The sequence below is a fragment of the Cuculus canorus genome, chromosome 4, assembly GCF_017976375.1.
Source record: "Cuculus canorus isolate bCucCan1 chromosome 4, bCucCan1.pri, whole genome shotgun sequence".
Lineage (NCBI taxonomy): Eukaryota > Metazoa > Chordata > Aves > Cuculiformes > Cuculidae > Cuculus > Cuculus canorus.
The window spans coordinates 25,320,315-25,344,675 of record NC_071404.1 but is presented as its reverse complement, the minus strand read 5'-3'; the positions used below and the strand labels follow the sequence as shown (position 1 = coordinate 25,344,675).

General features: G+C 40.6%; 1 protein-coding gene across 2 annotated transcripts in view; it reads left to right on the top strand.

Moving 5' to 3' along the window:
* The window catches only part of SMIM14 (small integral membrane protein 14), a 54,900-nt gene extending 38,977 nt beyond the window's left edge, over positions 1-15,923 (top strand). The window contains exons 3-5 of one of the 2 annotated variants that reach the window (XM_054065219.1): positions 4,965-5,013; positions 12,019-12,167; positions 12,735-15,923. In XM_054065219.1, the coding sequence (XP_053921194.1) occupies positions 4,965-5,013; positions 12,019-12,167; positions 12,735-12,767 (231 nt within the window). In that variant the 3' untranslated portion in view covers positions 12,768-15,923. Of the gene's footprint in view, positions 1-4,964; positions 5,014-12,018; positions 12,168-12,734 lie in introns of those variants that run through there. The other variant, XM_054065217.1, reaches the window with a different exon arrangement.
* Positions 15,924-24,361: the final 8,438 nt, after the last annotated feature.

Sequence of the window (24,361 nt, the reverse complement as noted above, 5' to 3'; positions counted from 1 at the left end):
CATCTTTAAATTTGAACTCTGCAATTCAATTTGCAACCTGGCTTGTATTCAGAACTGGGCTATCCAAACAGCAATTTATTTATCATGTTTTTTACTAAATCATTTATGTTTGGACAGAACAGATGTGGCTGCCAACAATGCTTAAACAGTGTTTTCATTTGCCAGAAGCATGAGAACGCAACTGGGAGCATGCCATGGTGTTGTCATCTTCTGGCATTGTTGGAGAAGGAAAGCAGAGCTTATATCTAGTCTAAATTGCAAAAAGTATTTTCACAAGGGATTTTGCCCTTGTTATCACATAAAATTTTCTATCAACAGTCTTTACGATTCCATTTCAAATTTTCTTTTATTCATGGAATAAATGACCGTATCAAGTTAGTTATTTGCCCTTGCTTTCCCACTCATCTATCTTTTCCTTTTCATTGCCACCATTATCCTTTTCTGCTCTCTTATCTTTGTACCTAATTTATCTGTTTCTTTCACACATATCTCTGGGCTTTCTTTCATTACAATTTTTTATGGAGGTCTTTTCCTGACCTGGCTCATGAACTTGCTTATTTCTCATTCATGTCTTTTCTGAAGACTTATTTATGCTTTGAGCTGTCTCAAAAGTTATTCTAAAAGGTAAATATTTAAATTGTCCCTATATAAATAATTTACTTTCATCTCATATGCCATTCACACTAGACTTCTTTGATTATTGCACTGTGTTCCTGACACTAGTACTCTTCTTGTTTTGTTACCTCTTTATTACACTGTTTCTAGAGTTGGAAAGTGCTTTTGAAAAGGGATTATGCCATTATTTCTCCTGAAAAATGTCGAACCAGTGAGCTATCTGACCATTGATGTCTTCCTGATATTTGTGTGCTTTTTTTATTTTCTTAACTCTTAAACAATACATTTAACTCTTAAAAAGAATAAGTGCTCATAATGGATAGAAACTCTTAATCTTTTTTTTCAGGCAAAATGCTATTGACTTTAATAGTAATATAAAAATTGAGTGCAGATTGCAGGAGCAGTCCCAGGGTTTGTGAGACTGTTGAAGTTTGGGATAGCAAATTGTGAAACCTCATCTGAAGAGTTTTAGAAAAAATTCTCTGAAAAGGGAGCAAGGGAATTGACACAAGGATGAGTTACTGTGAAGGCAGGCAGAAGTCTGAATTTCCTTCTCCACAGTGGCCATCTGTGATGAGCAGTAAATGCGAAGTAGCTTAACTTCTTTCTTGGGAAGACTGAAATGATCCCAGTGGCTGAGGTCACTGTATTGGAAAAACAAGTTCTCTGTTTAGCTGGATGAAGCTGTTTCATTGGGCTTACTATTTCACTGGGACTTAAGTGATTTTGCGGAGCAGCTAACATGCAGTATAAGTTCCCACCCTGTTTTCACCACACAGTGGCATGCTTGTGTGCCCGTAGTAGGTTTGCACATGAAGAAATAGAGGCTTAGTGTAGTTACTTCTCAAAAATGTTTCCAGAGGCCAACTAACCCTAACCCTTTACTGTGACTGTTCACATTTTGTTCACAGACAGGGATTGTGGAAAGTGGCGTCTCTCATTGCTAAAAACTGTGCAGACCTATCAGAACATGTATCTGTTTTAGGAGTAGGAGCTGGACACAGGTTTCAGATATGCTGTGTGGGTAGATGCTGTTGATCCACAAGATGGCATGTTAAAACTCTACGTTATATATGATGTCAAAGGAGCAGGATCGAAGCACTGTTGTGGTAGTGTGAACTGCGGGTAAAAGCTGTGTCTTTTGGAACAAGGAAGAAAACAGGGAAGAACTATTTCAAATTGGAACTAGGAGCTGCTTGAAATGTGCTCTTTTTGCGGTGCGAAATTTGAGTGTCGTGGGGAAAGACTGGGGACAAATGCTAATCTCTCACCACTACTAAAAGTAACTTTGTTACAGGGTTTTTTGGTATTGTGTTGGGCTTACATGGAAAATTTGTCAGTAAGTGGACACTGATTTGCTGTAATTCTGCTGTAGGTGCCTCCCAGTTACGAGAACTTATGAGTGACTTCATAGAAACCAAATACTCATATTGACCAAGAGTTCTTGTATTTTGGAATTATTAATTGAAAGTATTTTAGCTTAAGCTAGTCAAGGTTTAAATGTATCACAGAATTGCTTAGGTTGGAAAAGACCTGTAAGATCATGAAGTCCAACTATAAACCTAACACTGCCAAGTCCACCACTAAACCATGTCCCTAAGTGCCACATCTATGCATCTTTTAAAGACCTCCAGGGATGGTGGCACAACCACTTCCCTGGGCAGCCTGTTCCATTGCTTGACAAGCCTTTCAGTGAAGAAATTTTTCCTAATATCCAATCTAAATCTCCCCTGGTGCAACTTGACGCCATTTCCTTTTGCCCTATCACTTGTTACTTGAGAGGAGAGACCGACCCCTACCTTGCTACAATCTCTTTCCAGGTAGTTGTAGACAGTGATAAGGTCTCCCCCTCAGCCTCCTTTTTTCCAGATTGAACAATCTCAATTGCCTTAGCCGCTTTTCCTAAGACTTGTTCTCCAGACCCTTCACCAGCCTCATCACCTTTCTCTGGACACGCTCCAGCACCTCAGTGTCTTTCTTTGACAGGGCCCAAAACTGAACACAATATACTAGTGTGTGGTATCCCAGTGCCAAGTACAGGGGGACAATCACTTACCTTGTCTACTGGCCACAGTTTCTTACACACAAACCAGGATGCTGTTGGCCTCGTTGGCCACCTGGGCACACTGCTGACTCACATTCAGCTGGCTGTCAACCACCACCCCAGGTCCTTTTCTGCCAGGCAGCTTTCTAGCCATTCATCCCACAGCCTGTAGTGTTACACAAGGTCGTTGTGCCCAAAGTGCAGGACCCAACACTGAGCCTTGTTGAACCTCATACAGTTGGTCTTAGCCCATCGATCCAGCTTGTCCAGATCCCTCTGTAGTGCCTTCCTTCCCTCAAGCAGATCAACACTCCCACCCAATTTAGTGTCATCTGCGAACTTAACTGAAGGAGCACTCAATCCCCTCATCCAGTTCATTGATAAAGATATTAAACAAGATTGGCCCCAACACTGAGACCTGGGGAACAACACTTGTGACCAGCCACCAATTGGATTTAGCTCTGTTCACCACAACTCTGCAGGCCCAGCCAGTTTTTGATCCAGCAAAGTGTATACCCCTTCAGGCCATGACCAGCTGGTTTCTCTAGGAGATCACTGTGGGAAATGGTGTCAAATGCTTTGCTAAAGTCTAGGTAGGTAACATCCACAGGCTTTTGCTTGTCTACTAAGCCGGTCACCTTGTCACAGAAGGAGATCAGGTTGGTCAAGCAGGACCTGCCTTTCCTAAACTCATGCTGACTGTGTCTTTTGTACGTGTACTTGGAGGGAAATCAAGTTCATATTTGTTTTCTAAATAATGTGCATTTATATTTAGTATTTTTACTTGTACTGCCTGCAAGTTCACAACTGTATTAAAACTGAACTTTTTGGAGCATTTTTAGCTTCCTTTTAGGTTTGATGCTGTCTACAATTGTGTTTACTTAATTTTGGACAATAAACGATAAGTTAATTAGTTTTTTGGCTCATATACACTTAGCCATTTATTGTATTTGGATGACAAACTGCACAGACAATGTTAAAATTCAGATATAATCCTCTTCATTTAAATGGAAGAAAATAATAATTTCTATAAATACTTAGTTTTGTAATATTTTTCACTTTTTTCTTATGTTGTTGAATAATCCTTGATATTTCACTCGCCTGATTTCTGTGTTCTTTTTAAGGGCCTGTTTCTTCTGTTTTCTTTCTCAAATTGTCTTATTGAAAATCATTAAGATAAAGGAAGGACCTTAAACTTTTCCAAATGTCATCCTCCTCTGGTTGCTCATCTGTTTCCTTGATGTGCTTTGCATAATGATATGACTGCATACAATAAATCGGTTATTGCAATACAAAGGGAAATTGGATTTGTAGAAATTATTCACTTATTTCTTTCATAAGGAACATCACCTTTTCTTCTTTTTTACCTTCATATATTTACACTGATAATAAACAGTTTAGCCTGTTGTGACAAGAAGTATTGGGATTTGTGACACTACAGTGACGTAAAACCTGTCAAAAAGGAAATCTCAGTTCTAAGCAAGGCATTGTAACAATTCTCTAATTTTAAAAAGTTTTATTATTAATCCGTGTAATTTACTGAAGCAGAAGTTAGAACCTGTTTCCATAGTTCAGCATTTTAAATCCCATCCATTAACCTTGCTGTGCCTGACAGAGAATGTGATATTTGTCTTTCTTTTTTTGACTCTGTCATCTGCAAAATAGTTATGTTGATTTGCAGGTTAGCCAGCTTACCTAGTCTGTAAATGCAAATAGTCATTATAGTAGCTAAAAGTATTTTAATTTTTTTCCATCAGTAAAGAGAAAAAATAGCAAAATACCTATTAAAATCTGGTTTTTAAAAAAGGTCCTAGGTGAAAAAAATAGTAATTACGAAGTTAAATACAAAATTTTTATTCACCTTCTCTATGCATAACTGTTATCACTGTCTGATCATTTGTTGTGTAATCATGGAGTATTTTAATGTTACTTCATCTAGGTAATAGTAGTAATAGTTATCCATTATAAATCCCAAAATGCGTATAGAGTGTATATCTGTGTATAACAATGTCTGTATCACTATAGATTATTAACTTGAATTTTAACAGGCATTCAGTAGTTGCAACCTGTGTGGAAGCAATAACACTTCCATCAGGTGATTTAAAGGTACTGTGGAACTAGTGTTCAGAAACTACCACTGTACCTGGGATTCTTCACACACCATAGGCCAAATGCGATGCAGGAAAGGATCAGCTATAGTCTTCCTTATCTTCAACTTTTGCTCAGACATACTAAATCACTATTTCAGTAAAAGCTGACCAAGTTTCATTGCTAAGTGTTACACCTTTCCTTTTCTCTGTTTCAGCTGAGACAATCCCAGTCGTACTGCACAGACACAGAATGCCTTCAGGAATGTGAGTAACTATCAAGATCAGGTGCATGGAAGTAAAATAAACAGTAGTAATTAAAATATAGTCTGACTGCTCTTTGAAATGCAGCTGTTGATTTAATGTTATAGGAACATATTTTATGAAATCAGATGTTACGCTACTAAAATTGTTACATGGGGGAAGTAGTTTCTGAGAATCTGTGATTCAGATGAATTTGTACATCGGAAGAATTGTATGGAGGCAGCAGTACTGAGCAGGCTGGAGGCATCAATATACCAGCATGACCATTGATTGGGCCTCAAGCCTTACTGAATTTTACCATTAGCCTCCAAACAGGATTATTTCAATTTTTCTCTAAGGAGAAAATTTGGAGCGGCTTTATTTGTCCTCCTTACAGTTACAGTAGCCTAACCAATGAAGACTGGATATTCAGCACAGACCTCCACACATACACATGTTCATGGCTGGGGCCGAGTAACTTACTGTCAATACTGTGAACCCTCTCCTGCTCTGTAAGGGAGAGCAAATTCCCCAACAGCTCTGACTGGTAAGTTGACCCACACAGTGAGTGCATTCTGTTGACTTGGTGGCTGTGTGGTTAATGAAGCACAGTACCAATGAGTACACTTCCTTGAAATTTGCTATGAAATAAATAAAAAAACCCCTCTCCTAGCACTACTAGCATAGTCAAATGCAACCTGCATCTGCAGGGAGGCAGAGCTGTGCAGAGATTATGCAGTAACAGAGGCTTGCCCCAAGGTGCTCTGTTTACACTTTTCATGGTCTAGAGGGAACATTGCCAAATGCTTATAAATAAAAATGAAATGGATGTGTTTTTCCTATATTGTTTTACTAGTTGAGCATATGAACTCGCTCAGCCTGCATTAGGACTACCATAATCCTTGGAGGGAGCAATCCTTGCACCTGAGCAGTCTTCCTGGAAGCAAGACCTGCTGATGTTTGTGTCTTCTACAGGTCTAGGAGCAAAACAGTCAAGGTTTCCAGGATCCTGGGGAGAGGGCATGCTTTCACTCACTGTCATGTTCCTTCCTCTTCACTCCCCAGTAAAATCTGTTGAGAGATGGGCATCTAGCTGGGACTTGCACTGTGCTCTCCCAGTGTGAATTAGTGCCAGATTCATTGCCATGTTGGGCTGACAGGGAAAAGCCATGAGCACGTGTGCCGTAATGGCATTGCTGGCTTTATTCTCACTTTATGGGCTTTCCAGGTTTCTAAGTGACTTCCAGCACCCCTCTTTTCCCAAATGCATCAGTCCCAGGGCAGACTTTTTAGTCTCCCACAACTTAGACTTCAGTGTGTGGGTTTTTTAAAATCACAGACGTGTTAGGGAGGGAAGGAGGCAGTTGACAGGAGGCAGAATGTTTTCTGTATTAGAAGTAGGCACAGACAGGCTGTGCAGCTTTCTGAGCTGTATCTACAGTCAAAATCAAGCGATGGTAGGATCTCACTCAAGCCTTGGGAGTCTTGGCTCATCAATATTTATGAAGTTCTTAGGCTAAAGACTATAAATGACTAAGTTCTATTATGTGTGGGCTCAATGCTTGTGGCATAGCTTTCATGCTACCAAGCTATAGTACAGTGGGGGATGTGAATGGTTTGCAGCAAATAGCTTTCCATCCTGAAAGAGATCCTTACAGTAACTGTGCAGATGCAAGCAATTCAGCAGCAATTGTTTCAAACCAGTGGTTTGTTTCAAGATCCAAAACAGAAATTATAGAGTAAATCTTCTCCTACATTATTGTATTGGTTTGAATTTAGTTCCCACAAAGTTATTTTTCTGCTGATGCAATGACACTGGCCGCCTATTTGTCAGATTATTTTGTGGTGCTTCTGTGATTCTGTGCTCGGGCCAATGGGAGCTCTCTAAGACTCTCGGGAGTCAGAGGCAAAAATAAACAGATTGAGCCTGGAGAAGTTGCTAGAGGTGTTTTCAGAGACAGATTAAAACAATTCTGGGCCAGTCTTCTGTCTGTTGCTTCATCCTGTTCTGATGAGCTATACGGTGGTGAGCTCATGTTTGAGGTGGATCTCCTCTTCCCTGGGTCCCACAGCTCCATTTCCTTCCTGCTACTTGCTGACTTCGATGCTTCATTCCAGCACCTCAGTACAAAAGCTTGTTTCACTCCCACCAGTTTGCTCATTCCCAGGCATTCAGGCTCATCTGGAAGCACAACTGGGAATGTTGTCATAAACAGATTCTTAAGTTGCCAGGTTGTGGAATAACTGATGATATGTGTGTGGTTTTGTTTTGGGAAATGTCAGGGCTTGGTTCAGCCAGTGTCACAGCAGCGTCATGCGTTACGCTGTTGCTACCAGCTGGAAGCTCTCAGAAGTGCCCTGTGTTGATTCTTCCTGAGTACACTTTGTTTTTTCAGCCCTTGATTTCAGATCTTTTTTAGGTTTGTGGAGCCAGATCAAAGCAGTAGCACCAAGGCTCCTTCATTCACATTTTTGTTTCTCTCTCTACTCTAAATTCGTATGTCTGGTTGTTGGCAACTTTATATTGTAGTGACTATCCTGCAAAGAGTTTTCAGCCAGGGACAGGACCAGTACTTTCAGATTTGTATTCCGTCCTACAGGAGGATATGAGCACCACTGCAGAGAGCATTTGGGCTCTCTGCTTGACAGCTGTTCCTCTGCTGATTCTCCATCAGAATATCTGCCATGACAGTAAAGCACATATCAGAGTCTAATGACTGTTCCCTCTGTGTCACTGGATACCTTGGAGAAAAAAGGCTGCAAGTTTTGCATATGCAACATGTTTATTCTTCTATTGGGATTATTTATGCTCAGCAAATCGGAATATTAGTTCACCTTGAAATGAGGAATTAGAGCAATAATTCTTTTCTGAATTCTGTCTAGTGCAAGTAGAGCAGGAAAGATTTCTCTGAAGTGTCTTGCATTTGCAACACTGCAGTTCATCCAGCCCACGGAGGATCCCCAGTAGGTGCTGAGTTGCTCTGATGGCTCATGGCTCTTCAGTCAGGCTTCCATGTCAAAGGAAATGAGGGGCCACTGCCTGTGTTTTTTCTCTGTGTTCTAGCAATTCCCAGATGTTGTGGCCTGGATTTGCCACGTTCGTATTTTCAACACTAGTCTCGGTGCCCTGCTGGATTGTGATATGCTCAGAGATGACTGTCTCAGATCTTGTCTACTCTGCTTCCAAATTTTTATGTATTTTAAAATGAATGCATATCTGTGATTCATCTTGAGTTGTACTTGCTGAGGGAGTCATAGCAGCCTAACCTAACAACATGTAATGTCTGCCAACTCTTCCCTCCCTTTTCTGGTAATTCCCTTCTCTATTCCTCTGCTCAAGTCCTTTTCGACTTTCTTCAGTTTCTTTGTCCCCTCCTTTAGAAGTGTCAGCTTGTAGGAATTACCTGCTGAAGGTCCCACAGGCTCTTTCTCTTCCCTGATGATTCATCTGTAAGATAAATCTCTTCATACAGTTTTCACCTTTCTTTCACAGAACCTTCTTTCAAAGGGTGAAAAGGTGGCACAGGATGAAGACCATGCTTTTGCCTTTCAGCATGCAGATGTTAAATAGGAAAAAGCTGAAGATCCAAAAGGAGATATTTCTACCATTAAAGGGCAAATAAAAGTACCACATGGAATATACTTCTATAATAAAAGAAATGCAGTCTTTCCTCTTTAGAGTCCAACCTCATTCTGAATGAAAATAGCACTTTTTCTTTTCCCTTCTCATTTCTCTCTAAGAGAAGACTAGTTTATTTGGCCTAGTCTCTATTTCTATAGGAGAAATCAAGCCAAAGAACTGTATGTGGAGCAACAAGTAGGACTCTCCATGGTCATTAGCTCCCACGGGAGTTCATCCCACAGTTTCAGACCAGCCCCTCATAAACTTTTGTCCTGTACAGAGCTGACTCAGACATGGTGTAAAAAAAAATGCAGATAAACAGAGACAGAACTGCTTACAAGCTTCCTTCAGAAATGTGTGGATATATATAGGTATGCTGAGCCCAGGGGATCAGATACTCTGCGCTTAAAGACCTTGGTTTGGTTTCATTTCACTGGTGACATGGGAATATATACTGCTGCATTGTGCATTAGTTGGTGTCTCCCAGGCACTGGAGATTAATAACCAGATCCATCCATCAAAATGGGTGGTAGAGTGGCAGGGACATTCATCTGAACAGGACAATCTTCTCACTGTCTGGAAATATTAGAAAATATCATCCACAGATGCTCTTCTAGGATAGCCTTTATTCTTCAAGGAATTAAAAAAAAAACACTTCCAAATCACCTGCAAAATATCAATTATAGGTAAAAGCACCATGGCTTTGAAATCTTAATGATTTTTTTCTTCTGCCCATCAACATCAATTCCATCCTACTTGATTTCAGCTTCCCTCAGCTGTTCTTTACCCATTAGATGGTCTTATCTGATTATTTTGTAGTCTCGGTGATGGAGCTCTTTGTAGTAAAAGATTGGCATGTTCTATGTTATTGCTCCCAGTAGCTGAAACAGCTCGTCTGTTCTCTTGATTTGTGATGCAATGCTTTGGAAAGCGTGATTCACCTCAGCTATTTGAGATTTTGATTATCCTCATTTCATTATGTTGCGATTAAAGTAACAGATTCTGAAATAGCTCGCTTCCTTATTAAAAAAACATGGCCATTTGTGAGAGAAGTGGGTTTAGCGGTACTTGAGTAGTGTAAACAGTGTTGTGGCTGGTTTAGTATCTGGCATGCTTTGAGTAGGTAGTACAGGGCCAAACTGTGTTAGGTCAGCAGTTGGCTTGCATAACTTAGTTTAGAACACATTTCAGCACGTATGTTTCCTTCCATACTGTATTACAATGCAGGCTGGAGAGAAATTGTCTCTAAATCTTGTTTAACTGTGGATCTTAAGTGCACTGTGTATTACCAGAAAATCCAGGAGGCAGCCTAACTAGTCTGTTTTCCTATGTTGTATGAGGAATCCAGCCTAAAAGGTGATCTGAATTTTCAGTGTTCTCCTGAAGATGGAAGTCAAAGCACGTACCTAAGGCTGCCTGGCATGCTGCTGAAAGTAGTCCCAGGGTGACTATTGGTGTTGCCTGAAAGCCCCAAAATAATGTTCTTTACATGCCTGTTTATATGCTAGTTTACTGGATTGCATATATAAACGTCATCCAAGATGAAAAATATTGATGTATCATGTTGATAACAATATTTTCCCTGAATGCAGTTGTAGGTCTAAACTCTTACTTGCACAATTCCCTATCCTTTCTCAACCAATTACAAGTTAGAATTTAATCAATTAAGGACTGTAGTGTTTTCATTTATTTTCTTTGCACTATACCTTCTCATATATGGCAGACTTTATTCACTCAAATCTCCAAAAGAATTGTCACTTGTGAGTGTATGTACTTTTAATTATAAAATCTCTCCATATTAGCAACATCTTGAGTTTTGAAATGTCTGTATTTTGGACATTTAAAAGGCAAGAGCTGTCTGTCAGTTTTGTTTGCTCATATATGTTAATGATTTTGTCAGTATTGTGAGAAATATAAATGTCTGTAATACATTTTTTTTCTTCTTTGACATTTTTGAATGCATGTAATGTCAGTGAAAGATGTCAGTCCAGCAGCCCTGGCTCATGATGTTTCATTCACAGAACAGCAGTGTTGTGAGTGAAGTAGCTGTAGCCTTCCCTTTAAGCGCCCCTCTGCTATGCCTTAGCTGTGTTCTTAAGAAACCACTTTCATAAAAGAGCCTCTGTTAAAAATGCGACCCAGTATAACAGTGATGAGTGTGGTTCTTTGGTATCAGCATTAACCTTCAAGGAAATAACTGGTTCCAGTAGTCCACTGGGTATAAGTTATCTAGCAAATGTTAAATAAGAACAATTTCCAATTGACACTGACTCCAGAGTTGACTCCTTAAGGAGATGATCCAAATAAACTGAGACGACTGAAAAATCTGACAGATACCTAAGTGTCCATGTGGAATTTCCCAGATGTTAAAGTTTTCAACTTGAGTAGTGAAATAGGACAGTGTTTCTCTTTCTGCAGATTATTCATTCTAACTTTGTATTAATTGCTTTGTATTAATTGGTCATCCAGATCATTAATGAAGATGTTAGGTCATTAGATAGTATTGTAAATGGGACATGAAAGTACCATAGGTAATTAACTATACATTGGTTTGATCTTTAGCTGACAGTATTAGTTACAACTTGAACATTTGAAATGGTGTTTCAGAGGAGGAAAATTGCAGGTATTTGCATCATGTCCAGGTGGAGATCCGTGACAAGTGGATCTGTACTGGGACCATTGCTGTTTAATATTTTCATCAATGATATAGACAATGAGATCGAGTGCACCCTCAGCAAGTTTGCAGGTGACACCAAGCTGAGTGGTGCAGTCGCCACGCTGGAAGGATGAGATGCTATGAGGACAGGCTGAGAGAGTTGGAGTTGTTCAGCCTGGAGAAGAGAAGGCTCTGGGGAGAGCTTACAGCGACCTTCCAGTACCTGAAGGGGCTACAAAGGCATGTTGTGATAGGACAAGAGGGAATGGCCATAAATTGGAGAGGGGGAGATTTAGATTGGGCATTAGGAAGAAATTCTTCATTATGAGAGTGGTGAGGCACTGGCATAGTTTGCCCAGGGAAGCTGTGAATGCTCCCTCCCTGGAAGTGTTCAAGGCCAGGTTGGATGGGGCCTTGGGCAGCCTGGTCTGGTGAGAGGTGGCGGCAGGGGTGGGACTGGATGGTCCTTAAGGTCCCTTCCAAATCCAACCCATTCTATGGTTCTGTGAATTCCAAATGAAATCTTATTAAATAGCTTCTTCTTTCAAAGAGGTAAGAAATGTGATAAAAAAACCAATGAAACACCAAGTAAAAAAGTACTTGTCTTAAAGTCGAATGAAAAGACTAATCAGAAGACACAATTGAAAAATATTCTTTCCCCCCCAAGACTTATGTTGCATTTTTGTTTTCATCTTGAGGAAAGAACTCTGCTGTCTCTCTGGTTTGTAACTTGAGTTTTCCTTGTCTGTAGTGCCAGGACCTAATTCCTCCAGTGACAGCGGCATCAGCTTTGCCATGATAATGGTGGCCTGGGTGGTGATTGCACTTATCTTATTCTTACTGAGACCTAGTAATCTGAGAGGATCCAACACAGATGGAAAGCCAGCCAGCCCACATAATGTAAGTGCATCTGCAAGTGCTGTACGGAGAGACTCTGCATATATTTGCTTAAATGTAGTTTTAATACAGACTATCTTACAGTAATTTTTTCCTTACGTTTTTCCGTATATTTTCTTGGCAATCCATTAACCAGGAAAATGAGTAAAACCAAAGTGAAAGTAGACTCACGAAGGCCAGCTGTGAGGCCTGCCATGGGATGGATCAGGCACAGGTAACTGAGTGTGAGTCATAATGTCCTCTGGATACTGGCCATCCCTAGTTGAAACTGACACCCGCCTTCTTATTTACAAGGGGAAAATAACAGTTTTTAGAGAAGTCAATAAACAAAATTACAGCATGAAACTGGGAAGGTGATCTTTGTCCTAGATGTGGGAAAATCCTTATCAATGCAGGAAATGGTGTTGTTCTTTGATGTTCATTTGCTCTTACTATTGAAAGAGATATTGACAGATCTTCAAAGAAAGAACAATTTAAATCTTCTGTTTTCTTCTTCTATTGCTAAATCCACTTACATGAAGCACTCTTTCTAATTCAGTATGTTTTTTTTTTCTCCTTCTTTCTCTTTAGGGAGAAGAACCGCCAGCCCCACCGGTGGACTAGAGCGTAGAGTATTGGAAAAGTTCAGCAGCTAAAAACTTGGACGACCAAATGAACGAAGTGACCAGATTACTCTTAAACCCCATTTGATAGTGTTTTATTTTCTTGTTTATATAAAGCAGAATTATCATTCAGCAGTTATTTTCTCGAACTGCTTTTAGCGACTTCAACTTTAAGCTCATTTTTGCTTTGTATGTTATTACAATTCCTAGCAGATTGTAATTTGAATAATGATAAGGCACTGCAGGGTTTTTTTGGTTGTTACTGTTACTGTGGACATTCCACTTAGTCTCTTTCTGTTACAATGATCTTAATTTCTTTGCAGTGATTTCTGATATGCATTGAAAGGAAAAGAAAATCCCTGTGTATCTATAGTAACGGAAGGTCACTGACCTTTCTTCAGATTAATCCATCTTTTTCCTCCAGTATGCTTTTGAGAATTATATTATGGTTGCAGCTATTAGCTTAGTTATGTGGTGAAAAATTGAAAATATTTTATATTTGCCCTGGGTTCAGAGCAGCTTTTAGCCTGGTCTTTGGACCACTGACATAGTTTTCAGGGTTGTTGGTAAAAGCACGGATTGTCCATGAGGATTATACCCTGTGTTTGTGTGTGTGCGTGCGTGCAGTGAAGCACGTGTGATGATTGCCATTGTCAAAACTTTGATATAAATATCGGGAACTTTACACAGAAGTTTAGACCACCAAAAAAGAGATTAATTTAATCTTGCTCACTAATAAATGATATGTCTTATTCAATATGTTGTAAAAAAAAAATTATTCCAAAACCAGATTTGTTTACTTACACACTTCATGAAAAGAGAAATTTAGTGAGAGGAACTTGATGGAATTTTCTGTCCTGACATGGTCATTTAATAATTGTTATCTTAACAAGCTTTTAGCCATGATTTAATGTATATTGGACAGGATGAAATCATACCAAGAAGTTACCAAGGTTACCAATTTTTATGTAACTTATACTGGATATTTATGTTTTTTCACCTGATTGTTATCAGCAATTCTTAACATTTCATCCTTATCTACTGGTTGTAACTGTAGAATAACAAACGTGCAGGTGAATACATATGGCATGTCTTTTCCCTCTCATATTTGTGTGCATGTGTGGTGTGTTTATGTGTGCGCATGTGTGGCTGTGCACCTACCTGTGCACATCTCCCATTGTAGCAAATGGGAATGACTTTTTAATGTACATTAATTTAAGAACATTTTAAAGATGTACAGAAAAGCGACACTGTATATTTTTTTGGATCAATTTGAAAATCTGATGAGAAATAATGTAAAGAACATTTTTATGTTGCCAACTTGAAACTTCTTCCTGTAAAGGTCAGTAGAACAGACATGGGAATTCCAAGCCTTACTCTACAAATCTTTATTTCTTGAGTACTTCAGTTATGGAGTTGAAGGGATAAACTGTTAAGATGCTTAAAGGTTTGTATTTATAGGCTGTAACAGGAATCTCACATCAGATCCCATGGTTAACAGACACAGGGTTTTCTTCCTCAGGGTAAATAGCAGGTCAGCTGAGTCTCCTTGTGATGGTACAGCACAGACCTGAAGAAAGGCTTCTGTAATTGGATGTAATTGCCCTTTGAATTTCTGTGGAATAGCATGCTCCCAAGCATAGGAGCATGTGTGAAAAAAGAAAAGAAAAATAAATATAATAAGACCAGGTGCTCTCAGTGATATCAGTGCAGTGCCATGGAAAGCAATGGAGCTGCAGCAGAGAAGCTGAGAACATTTGTCCTGTTGGGTTTGGTGGTGTATGGGCCACAAACACTGTGTAAAGATGTACTGGGACAAGCAATCTGACTGTGCTTGCTTTTTGCCTCCTGTGTAGATTTATGTTTGAGATACTGTTTTGAACAGAAAAGGTAATACGGCATCATTTTGTTGAAACAACAAGAAAATTATATATGATCTCCCACAATGACCTTTTCTCCAAGAATTTTTTTGGCCAGAATTCTTCACAATTGGATGCATAAATCATAAAATTGATTTAAAAAAAGCCAACTGACACAGGCTTCACTTCAGGCAGAGCGCCACTTCTCATCCTCATGCGAGTTCATGAGATTTACAGCAGATGCCCCTCATTTGTGAGGATCAGTCTCACTTTACTTAAATGTCTGTATGTATTTATAAAACTCATCATGTGCAGCTCTCAGTCTTGGCAAATGAACTTTTTGTTCAGAGTAATATTGTGTTTTACATTTAAATGAACTGTCTTTGCTTAAAATTCCTCTAAGTAATTGTCCCAGTGATTTTATACAATTATACTTTCCTCGTGTAAATTGCTATTTAAAATTTTCTATGTAAAAAAAAAAAATCAGAAATATTTTATTGTAAAATGTTTTACTAAAGAGCCAGGCCACTATCCTAAGTCAAAAATGTATGCCTTTTAAATTCAGATACTCTATCCAAAATGTAACCTTCAGATCAGCACTCATAATTAAAAGTAAGTAATTGTAGGACTGTATTTTGCCACTCTTATTCATGTTAAATAGTGCCTTACTCATCAAGTAGTTGCACTGAAGTTTGTGGGACTACTCTGAGATAACGTACTAGTAGCAGCTTTAGTAAGGGTGGCAGAAATCTGGCCTCTAGTGATGTAGTTTGTGATGAAATATTTGTATCATGGTTACAGATGTTTACGGTAAATTTTGAGAAGTGTGAAAGAGATTAGTGGTATGTGAAGCTTCAGGATATGATTAATTCTGTAATGAGGGTTTTAAGCTTGGTTAGTAAGAGATGGAAGTTGTAGCAACTTGGTAAATATGGAGGGAAGCTTACAATTATACCTTAGCTTATAACTTTGTTAAAACAATGGTATCTTTAGAGTCTGCCTAACACAATTATTATACTCTGAAATGAGAAATCATATGTATTCATGTATTGTCTGCAGATCACTTAGCCTTGTAATGTTCATGACTGAAAAAGGAAGCGTGATGATTTGATGTACCTAATGTAAATCAATGGCTTAAAATGTCTGATTTATGCCAAACAAAAAAATCATCTGTGCCATTAAGAGTTTCCTGGTAATCTTTTACTGAGTACTTGGATTGGGATAAAGGGCTTGTACTATGCACTTTTTATTGACTTAACAAAATAAATATCAATCATTAGTAACCTTTTGGTTTTGTCTCGTAGTCTTTATAGAAGATGTAGGACTGCACCAACCTATCAATTTCTAAGGTAATTTAAAATCATTTATAAAATAAGTATCAGTAAAACCAGCATGTCATCTCTGTAGCTTTTAAAACATAAATTCTGAATTTTCTAATGAACATTTGCCTTCTGTATGTATCCCAAGCATGTCAGAATGAATTATAAGCAGTTTCCAAGGTTTAAGGTATTTTGATGACATCTCTGCCTTTTGCTCTTCAAAGTAGTTTTGCAACCTAGGAAGTTAGAAATAAAACAGTAAGAAAAGTAATAACAGAATCCAAATATGCCGATTATGTTAGTTAATTTTAGTTAAAATCCTACTGCTTTTTGGATTTGCAGTCTGTTTGCTAGTCCCAGTTCTTGGCAGTGTTGGACCCAGAGCTGCTCTGGGGAAGGAAGATCTGAGGCAGCATGTAGAAGTAGTAGAGACCTCCTGCATCCTCACTGTTGCCCCAGAGTGCAGCCCTCCTTCCTTTGTCAGCAAAGCATGGAATGCTGAGCCCTGCCTCAGTGGCAGCCCAGATCCCACACTAGGAATGTATGTTAATTCAAGGAAAAAAGGAAAATTCTAGGGGAGCGCTAGGGTTTAAAGTAATATACAGCTAACCAGAGACATTGGTAATAAGTACTGGAGAATTAGAAAAAAATAATCTGAACTTATTTTTAGTAATAATAATAGTACAATTTAAAAACAAGTGTGTTAGACATTTGAGTCAATTTAGAAACTGTATGATCTTAATCAGAGATTGTTAATGTCTGCTCATCAACATTTACCCTTTTACTCAAACATGAGGTTATGAATAACCTCTAAAACTAAAGCTGAACTTTACTTATAAGTATACCTGTTAAAATGTTTGCCAAGGATGCACATGCCTGTTATCGAAAGTGATGCAGAAAGGAAGTTCCTGCAAATTTAAATTATCTTGGATGGATCTGCATGAGGCCTGGCTGTCCAAGACCACCAGGTAAATGGAGAAGATCACCCTGCCCCAAAGCCTGAAAAAAATTGTAGCCTATCTAGGATGTTTGGGAGAAATGCATCAAATCATTGCAGCAAAGTATTCCATGAACATGAAGCGGGTTCCTTGTGAAAATGGACAACATACATTCTTTTCTGCTTCTATCTTTACTTGTTCAGTACCAGCCAACAACCTATAGTGCAACTCACTGCAGAAACATGGACCTTGGGTGGAGGAAGAAGCTGCCTGTCCCACAGTGAATCAATCCTCATGTGTAAAACAGCACAACTCTGTTGGCTTCCAGGGAGTTTCCCTCATGGGTGTCAGCTGAAGATTTGTCTCTTTTCATACAAGAAGAATAACTGAACCTATATAACTTGATTTTATATCAAAATTATTGCCAACTCCCATAGCAGGCACTTTGTAATTAAATAGAATAACTAGAAGAATCTGGCTGCCACATTTTAACATCTACAGAAAAGAGTGTTGGTCAAAGAGGGTGTCTGAAAGAAGCATATTATAATACGTGGAAATAAATATTAATTCACCATGTATATCCAGCTTTTTAAATGCTTCATTTTTCTTCCTTGCATGGAAGGTGATATTAGAAAATATCTTATATAATGTTAATTCAAAATACAGCAGTAATTTCTAATCAAAGATCACAAGTAGCAAGCTTCAAAAAAACAAATCTTGCCTTTATGGGTTCTAATATTACATTCTCCAAGCTCTAAATGATGTAACAGGAATAATTTCTGTGACTGTGTAGTTTTCAGGCTTACACCTGTTTTAAAATTCATGAAGGTTATTATCTTCTGATGCAAAAAATACTCTTACAGTGTAAGAGAATATATCGCAGCTGAGAAAATATTTTTCTTAAGCAGACCAACAAAAAAACCCAAAACCATTATCTGTCTGAAGGTCAGAGTCATTGCTTCAGAATCAAAAGTAAATCTTAGAAAAGATATAGGAGTTCAGTTTAGAGCAGAAATTATAGACTAAATCATAAATGATAAACCAAATATGTCTGGCAAGAAAATGATCCATAGGAGCCTGCCCCAGACTGGACAATACACCAGGCACTGCCTGTAACACATCAAAATCTGCTTTGTTGTGGTGGTGATGGTGAGTAAAAATCCAGAATCTTTGGTGTTCCTGGTGATTTCACGCAGTCTTGGTTTCCATCATCTGTTTCATATAGATGAAATAGAAAATCCAAATAATCTTTTTACCAACTTAATCGAATATTAACTTGCAATTTGAATCGCAAGTGCCCTGTCTGACACCCCTCTGGCTGTATACATCTTTAGGCTTCAGTATCTAAAGGGAAGAGAGTAAGCTGAATTTGCTTCTAGCTATTCCATAACAGTGGATCAAATCTTTGCCTCATTTTGTGTGAATAACTGTTACGGCAATGGGACAACTCAGCTGAGTAAAACCTTTCAAAGAAGCGGTGCTACTAGGTGATTTCTCTCCAATGGAGTTGTGAGGAAAAGCGGTGCTGTATCTGGCTGTTCTTACTCCCATTGTCTTGGTTTTAACATTTAAGGCTTTCTTGTTGTTTTCTTGCCATGGCTGTTGTGCCTGGAAGAGCTCTCCTGATGGGATATATAGGATGCTCCACATTCAGGAAAGCTGCATGGCTGCCCACGACACTGCTGCTGACAGACAGCTTTGATGTCTGCTCTAATGTGTGCAGTTTCCAGAAGAATATCAGAAGAAAAAAAAAACCAACAATGAGGTATTTACTAAACAATAGATAAGGCCTTCAAATGTAATCATGCCTGGGAGGAACTGTGAATAATTTCTGTGTGTACTGAGAGATTTAAATAATCTAATTAGAGGAAGGTCATATACTGGAAAAAATATAGTCATGCAGGAACTAGAAAAATAGGGGTTCTCATCAGAGTTTTCAGGGTGGCCTTCCTCTGATTTTTAAATGTTGTTTTAATCCTGTATGTCTTTGGTTTTTTATTTATATTGCAATATAGTCCATGAGTCCAGCTGAAATTATTGTCCATGCATATCAATCCTGACCAAAAGCTCACTGCGTGTTGGAACAAATTTTACTAGTAATTGCAGTTTGTGGTGCTGGTTGTCACTAACAAAACCATTGTATTTGCTTAATCATAAGCTTTTTAGGAAAACTGTTGGGCCAAACAGCAGTCAGAGTTCTGGTGAGCTGGAGAGTTAGAGGGGAGGAGGAGGCATAAGTAGGGATGTGCCAGGCGGAAAAAGTCTCTCATAACAAATTGTAACAGTGGCTCTGCATATTTAACTGTTATGGTTGGCTCCGAGCACGCATAGGAGCTCAGGTACTTGGCTACCTGCGTCCGAAAGTGGTGTTGCTTTATGCAGCTGTTGGAGCCTTTTCCAGTGGAACATGCATGCCCTGTCCCACGTGTCCCTGTGTAATCTCCTTAGATGCATCTCCTTCCTTCCTCTTAACATTGTAGAATACAAAGTACAAATTCAAATACTGATTCAACTGGTCTGTGAGCATGACTTTGTGCTTCAGCTTAGGACTGTTCCTGACTAGCTCAGACTTCCCTGTTACACATGGGGTTGTGCTGTGTCAAAATTTAAAGAAAGGCTTGATAGACAATAGTGGTTGTTGAATCTGTGTCAGATGTCAGTGTCATAAATTGGTTCCACAAACACAGCTGCCTTCAGTTAATGATCAGCTATATCTGAAAAGGAATTAGTCTGACATTATACACTCAGCAGATATGATACAAAATGCCTGTTATACCCAGTGTCCTTTGCTGGCTTTCCCTTTCACCTCCAGCATCAGCATGACCAGGATATTATGGAACTGTGCAGTCACTTCTTTTTCTTCCCCCCACTTCCCCTCACCCCACGAATCCTTCATAAATCATTATTTCTCTCTTGCATAATGGAGGAGCTTGTACATGAGAGGTGACGAGTGTCCCTTCTGCCCACCTTTGGCATTTAGATCACCCTTCACTGGGTGGTTTCTGGAAAGGTGGAGATAAGGCTTGGAGTCCACTCCCTTATTTTCCACATGGAGAGGAGAACATAGTAACCAATCTCACACTAGTACCTACTCCAGACATTGATCTGTGATACTAGAAAGATGTAACTACTTTCCTTGGCAAAGTTTTTTGAATGAAGCAGTCTTAAATCATTGGACTACATGTTGCTTGATCGTGCTGGTGGTAGCCTTTGCCTGTGCACCTATTAAAGATCAGGTCTACGAGAGCATACAGCAAAGCGGTTGCTCATTTTCAGGATCAGATCAAGTTTAGACAAATGGTAGGCAACCAAACTGCCCAGGCCAGAGCTGTATTGCCATAACATGAGTAACTTTTGAATTTGTGTAACTTTTGGAGTCCATCCCCTAAGACTAGGCTATAGACTAGGTTATAAACTGGCCTAAAATTACACATAACTCTAAAAATGCCTATTCTCCTCCAGCAGGTGTGTATGAATCATGATAATCACCTTTCTTGGACATGGATGTTTCTGTGAATTATAGTTCAGGCTGTTTAGTATCAGGGCCTGAAAAGATGATATCTTAGCAGGATAAGTGATTGAGCAGTGCTCTTGAAAATACAGATTACTTACAGTTAAATTATTATGTAAATGAGAATCTTTAAAATGTAAAATTCTGGAGGAATGGAATGGTGACTCATCAGTCCTACCAGCAGTGCTCTCAATTTTCATCCCAAAATATGACAGGTTGGGAACTTGCCTGAAAAAAAAATGAGCACTTGAGATGAACCCTATAGGGAGACTTCTGACCCAGGCTGCAGTACACCAAACTTAACACCTGAAATCCCATTCCTTGCGTTATTTAAATCACTGACCCTGCACTGTGAAAAGATTCACAGCCTACACTGAGCCTCCAAAAAATGGACCTGAATTCACACTTCTATTTAAAATTGTGGCCAGTAGTGGACTGGGCTCACCTGTTTTGTAGCAGCCCAGGGTTTTGTTTCCTAAGCAGCCTGCTTTAGGAGGCTTAATGGTATGCCCTGAAGCCTTACATATGTTTTATTTCCTCTGTGAGATGTTGCAAAAAAGTAATACGCCCTGGTAAACAATGATTTGCCTGAATGGAAAAACAAAGAAAGCCCCACCCTGTAATTCAGAATTTATACTGTAACAAGAGGGGAGACCCCAGCTCCCTGCCCTTGTCATTGCAGTGCATTTGAGCCCTGCATTTTCCCCCTGCCAGCACTGCCCTCACCACCAGAGCATAGGCTACAGGGAAACAAAAGCAGTCCTCATCAACCTCTCTGGAGAAGTTGTGCCATTCTGCAAGAGAGAATTCAAGATCCATGTCCTAGGCAGGGGATGTGATAGACTAGGCCCTTTGCTAGGAGAAAAGAGACCAGGGTCCACTGCCTGCTCTGACGGCTGTTCAGAATTTGAAATAGCTCTCAAATCATAGACTATAACTCAGACCTTTCTTCTCCCAGGGAAGGGCCACGATTCGAGACCTGAAAGATTATCCCCTTTCTTGTCTCCTTGCAAAGATTAGCGCAGTTGCAGGTGGAGAGTTAGTTTTCCATGTTTCTTTATGACCCACTGGATGCAGCACCTCAGGAGAAGACTTACGCCTGAGCCCCCATCCGAAGGTGGCTCTGAAGCTCCTGCCCTCATCTCAGCAAAGGCCGTAACCAGGAGGTATCAGCTGACTCCAACTAACTGCTAACTACCATGCATACAGCAATGGGCCAAGGGAGCTCCTTACGAGTTGCCTTGCACACAGTGACCCCGTCAGTGTTTAGAAATGCACTCCTTGTTCATCAGCCACAGTTAAGCATTCTTGTCATACCAAGACCTTAGAGGAACACATAAAGGAAGCAGATTTACCTTGCCAAGAGAGAACCAAGCACGTAAAGAGATACCAGATGAAGTATACAAATATAGCATTTATGGGCTATTGTGAGACTCTACAGAGATATGACGAGGTTTTGAGATTATGGAAGAGATAAGATTGACTCAGAAGCTCGCTGAGCTCTCACTGCTGTTTCCTTTGCCCAGGCTTCCCTGGAAAAAAGGGTGTATTCAAAATTGAGACATACGTGCAAATTAGCAATGAGACAAGACATTAGTTGGTTTTACTTCAGGACAAACACAGTGAACCCTGTGCCGTCTCCAGGCAGTTCTTTGGCTAACCATGCTGCCTCTGCTAGGAGTCAGCAAATCTCAGTAAACCCTTTCAGTAGAAACACATATATTTTACATTTCTAAGGGGCCAGTGAGTTACAGTACGTTATTTGTTTAAATAAACTCTTGTGGGGAAACACCAGATCCTCTAGAGTAAAATAGTAACAGAGTAAGATATAAAACAGATACAATGATTCCAATTTCTGTGGACTGAAATACCATGTAAGAACAGGACAATACTTTATTCACATTGTTAACAAGGACATAGGTGTACTATCCACCGAATTGGCAATACTCAGAATAGAAATTGTACTCTGTTTAAAAAAGCACAAATTGACTGCAATTATTGCAGATGCAGAAAAAAAGCCCAGTTTTAGGAAGTGCAGTGTAAGTAAATGCAAACGCAAGGAGATAAGGTGGCAGATTTCTCGCAATCTTTGTACTCCCTATGTTCCGATGAGGTGTAGGACATCCATACAAAAGGCAAAAGAGCAGTATCTGAGAACTTTATCGCAACTAGCAAAAGATCCCTGTCCACTGCCAAGATCACAGGGGCAAGGAGTGCAAAACTTGTGTTTCCTTGCTCTGGCAAGGTTTGCGATCTGGACTTTAAACACTGCATTTTACTGCTGCTTGTCCATGGATCTTTCGTTGAGAAGTCACTTCAGTACTGGAGGAGCGAGGGACACTTAGTGTTTCACAGTCAGCTCAGCAGAAGGACAAAGGTGGCTCACATGTGTGTTTCACCCACGAGAAACCATCTCTTTTATAAAAGCACCCAAGGAGGGAAAGAGGGGAAGAGTTCTGCGAGGGAACCCCCTTGCCCCACAGGTAGCACCCAAACTCCCTTGGGCAGCCCAGCCCAGACAGAGGGACCTGGAGCTGCCTGGGAACACCAGCATGTGTTGTGGTGGGCCTGCAGGAGCAGGGATGCTGTGCCTGGGGCTGAGATGGGCTGGGGACCTCCGGAGGCTTTGGGGGGGGGACAGGTCACAGCCCTGCTCATCTCCAGAAAGAGGGCAGCGGGGCAACAGCTGCGGCCAGCCTCTGCGAAGCAAAACCCCTCCCAAAATAAAAAGACTGGAATGAGGTGTAAACACCCCTGAACCAACTCAAGAAAGCTGAGGAGGCACTTTTTACAAGTGATAGGATGAGGGGGAATGGCTTTAAATTGGAAGAGGGAAGGTTTAGACTAGATGTTAGAAAGAAATTCTTCATGATGAGGGTGGTGAGGCACTGGCACAGGTTGCCCAGGGAAGGTGTGGTGGCCCCATCCCTGGAGGTGCTCAAGGCAGGTTGGATGGTGGTCTTGGGCAGCCTGACCTAGGGGGTCATGTCCCTGCCCATGGCAGGGGAGTTTTGGAACTGGAATGATCTTTACGCACCATTCTATTTATAGAACACATGTAAGGTACGTGGTCCTTTTCTGAGTTAAGTGAAGGTGGCCTGTCCACCCATGCCAAGCCCAGTGTGACAACACCGTGTCAGTGCTTGGGCACAGGATTTAGTAGTGGGCAAGTATGGTTGGAGTTGATGATCTCTAAGGTCTTTTCCAACCTCATGATTCTATGATTCAATAACCATTACAAGTCCCATCCTGTAAACCATTAAGTCCAATTTGAAACCAAATGACCTTTATTGAATCAATATGAATTACAAATATAATGGAAAACCATTATGCGTTGCACATGATTTGTTGGTGAGGACACGTATCACTGACAACTGACGAAGCAGTGCTTTGTTTGAAAGGCATTTTGCAATCCTTTCTTGTTAGGAACGACAGTCTCATTTCCAGTAACACCTCGGATGTGGCTGTGTACCCCTCCCACCAGTTAGTGACTCCATCACACGCCGTGAAGAGGCGGCGGGACGCCCCTCAGCCCCAGACGCGCCCGGGCGCCGCGCGGCCCCTGCTGGGGTGGGGCGGGGGCGCCGCCTGAGCTGGCCCTCGCCCATTGGCCCGCTGCGCGGTGGGCGTGGTCAGGAGGGGCGGGCTCCGCGTTCATTGGTTCGAGGACTGGCGGGGCGGGGGGAAGGCTCCACGCTCATTGGTCTGAAGCCCAGTGGGCGGGGAGATGCAGGAAGACACACCCCCCCCCCCCCCTTGTGTTTATCACTGTGGGCAGGGCAGAGCGGGCAACACTCGCGCTCATGGCCCGCTTCGAGGTGGGCGGGGCGATGAGAGCTCCCTCCGCCCCATTGGCCCTTGGTGCGGTGGGCGGGCGATGAGAGCTCCCCTCCGCCCCCATTGGCCCTTGGGCGGTGGGCGGGGCGATGGGAGCTCCCTCCGCTCCCATTGGCCCTCGGAGAGGCGGG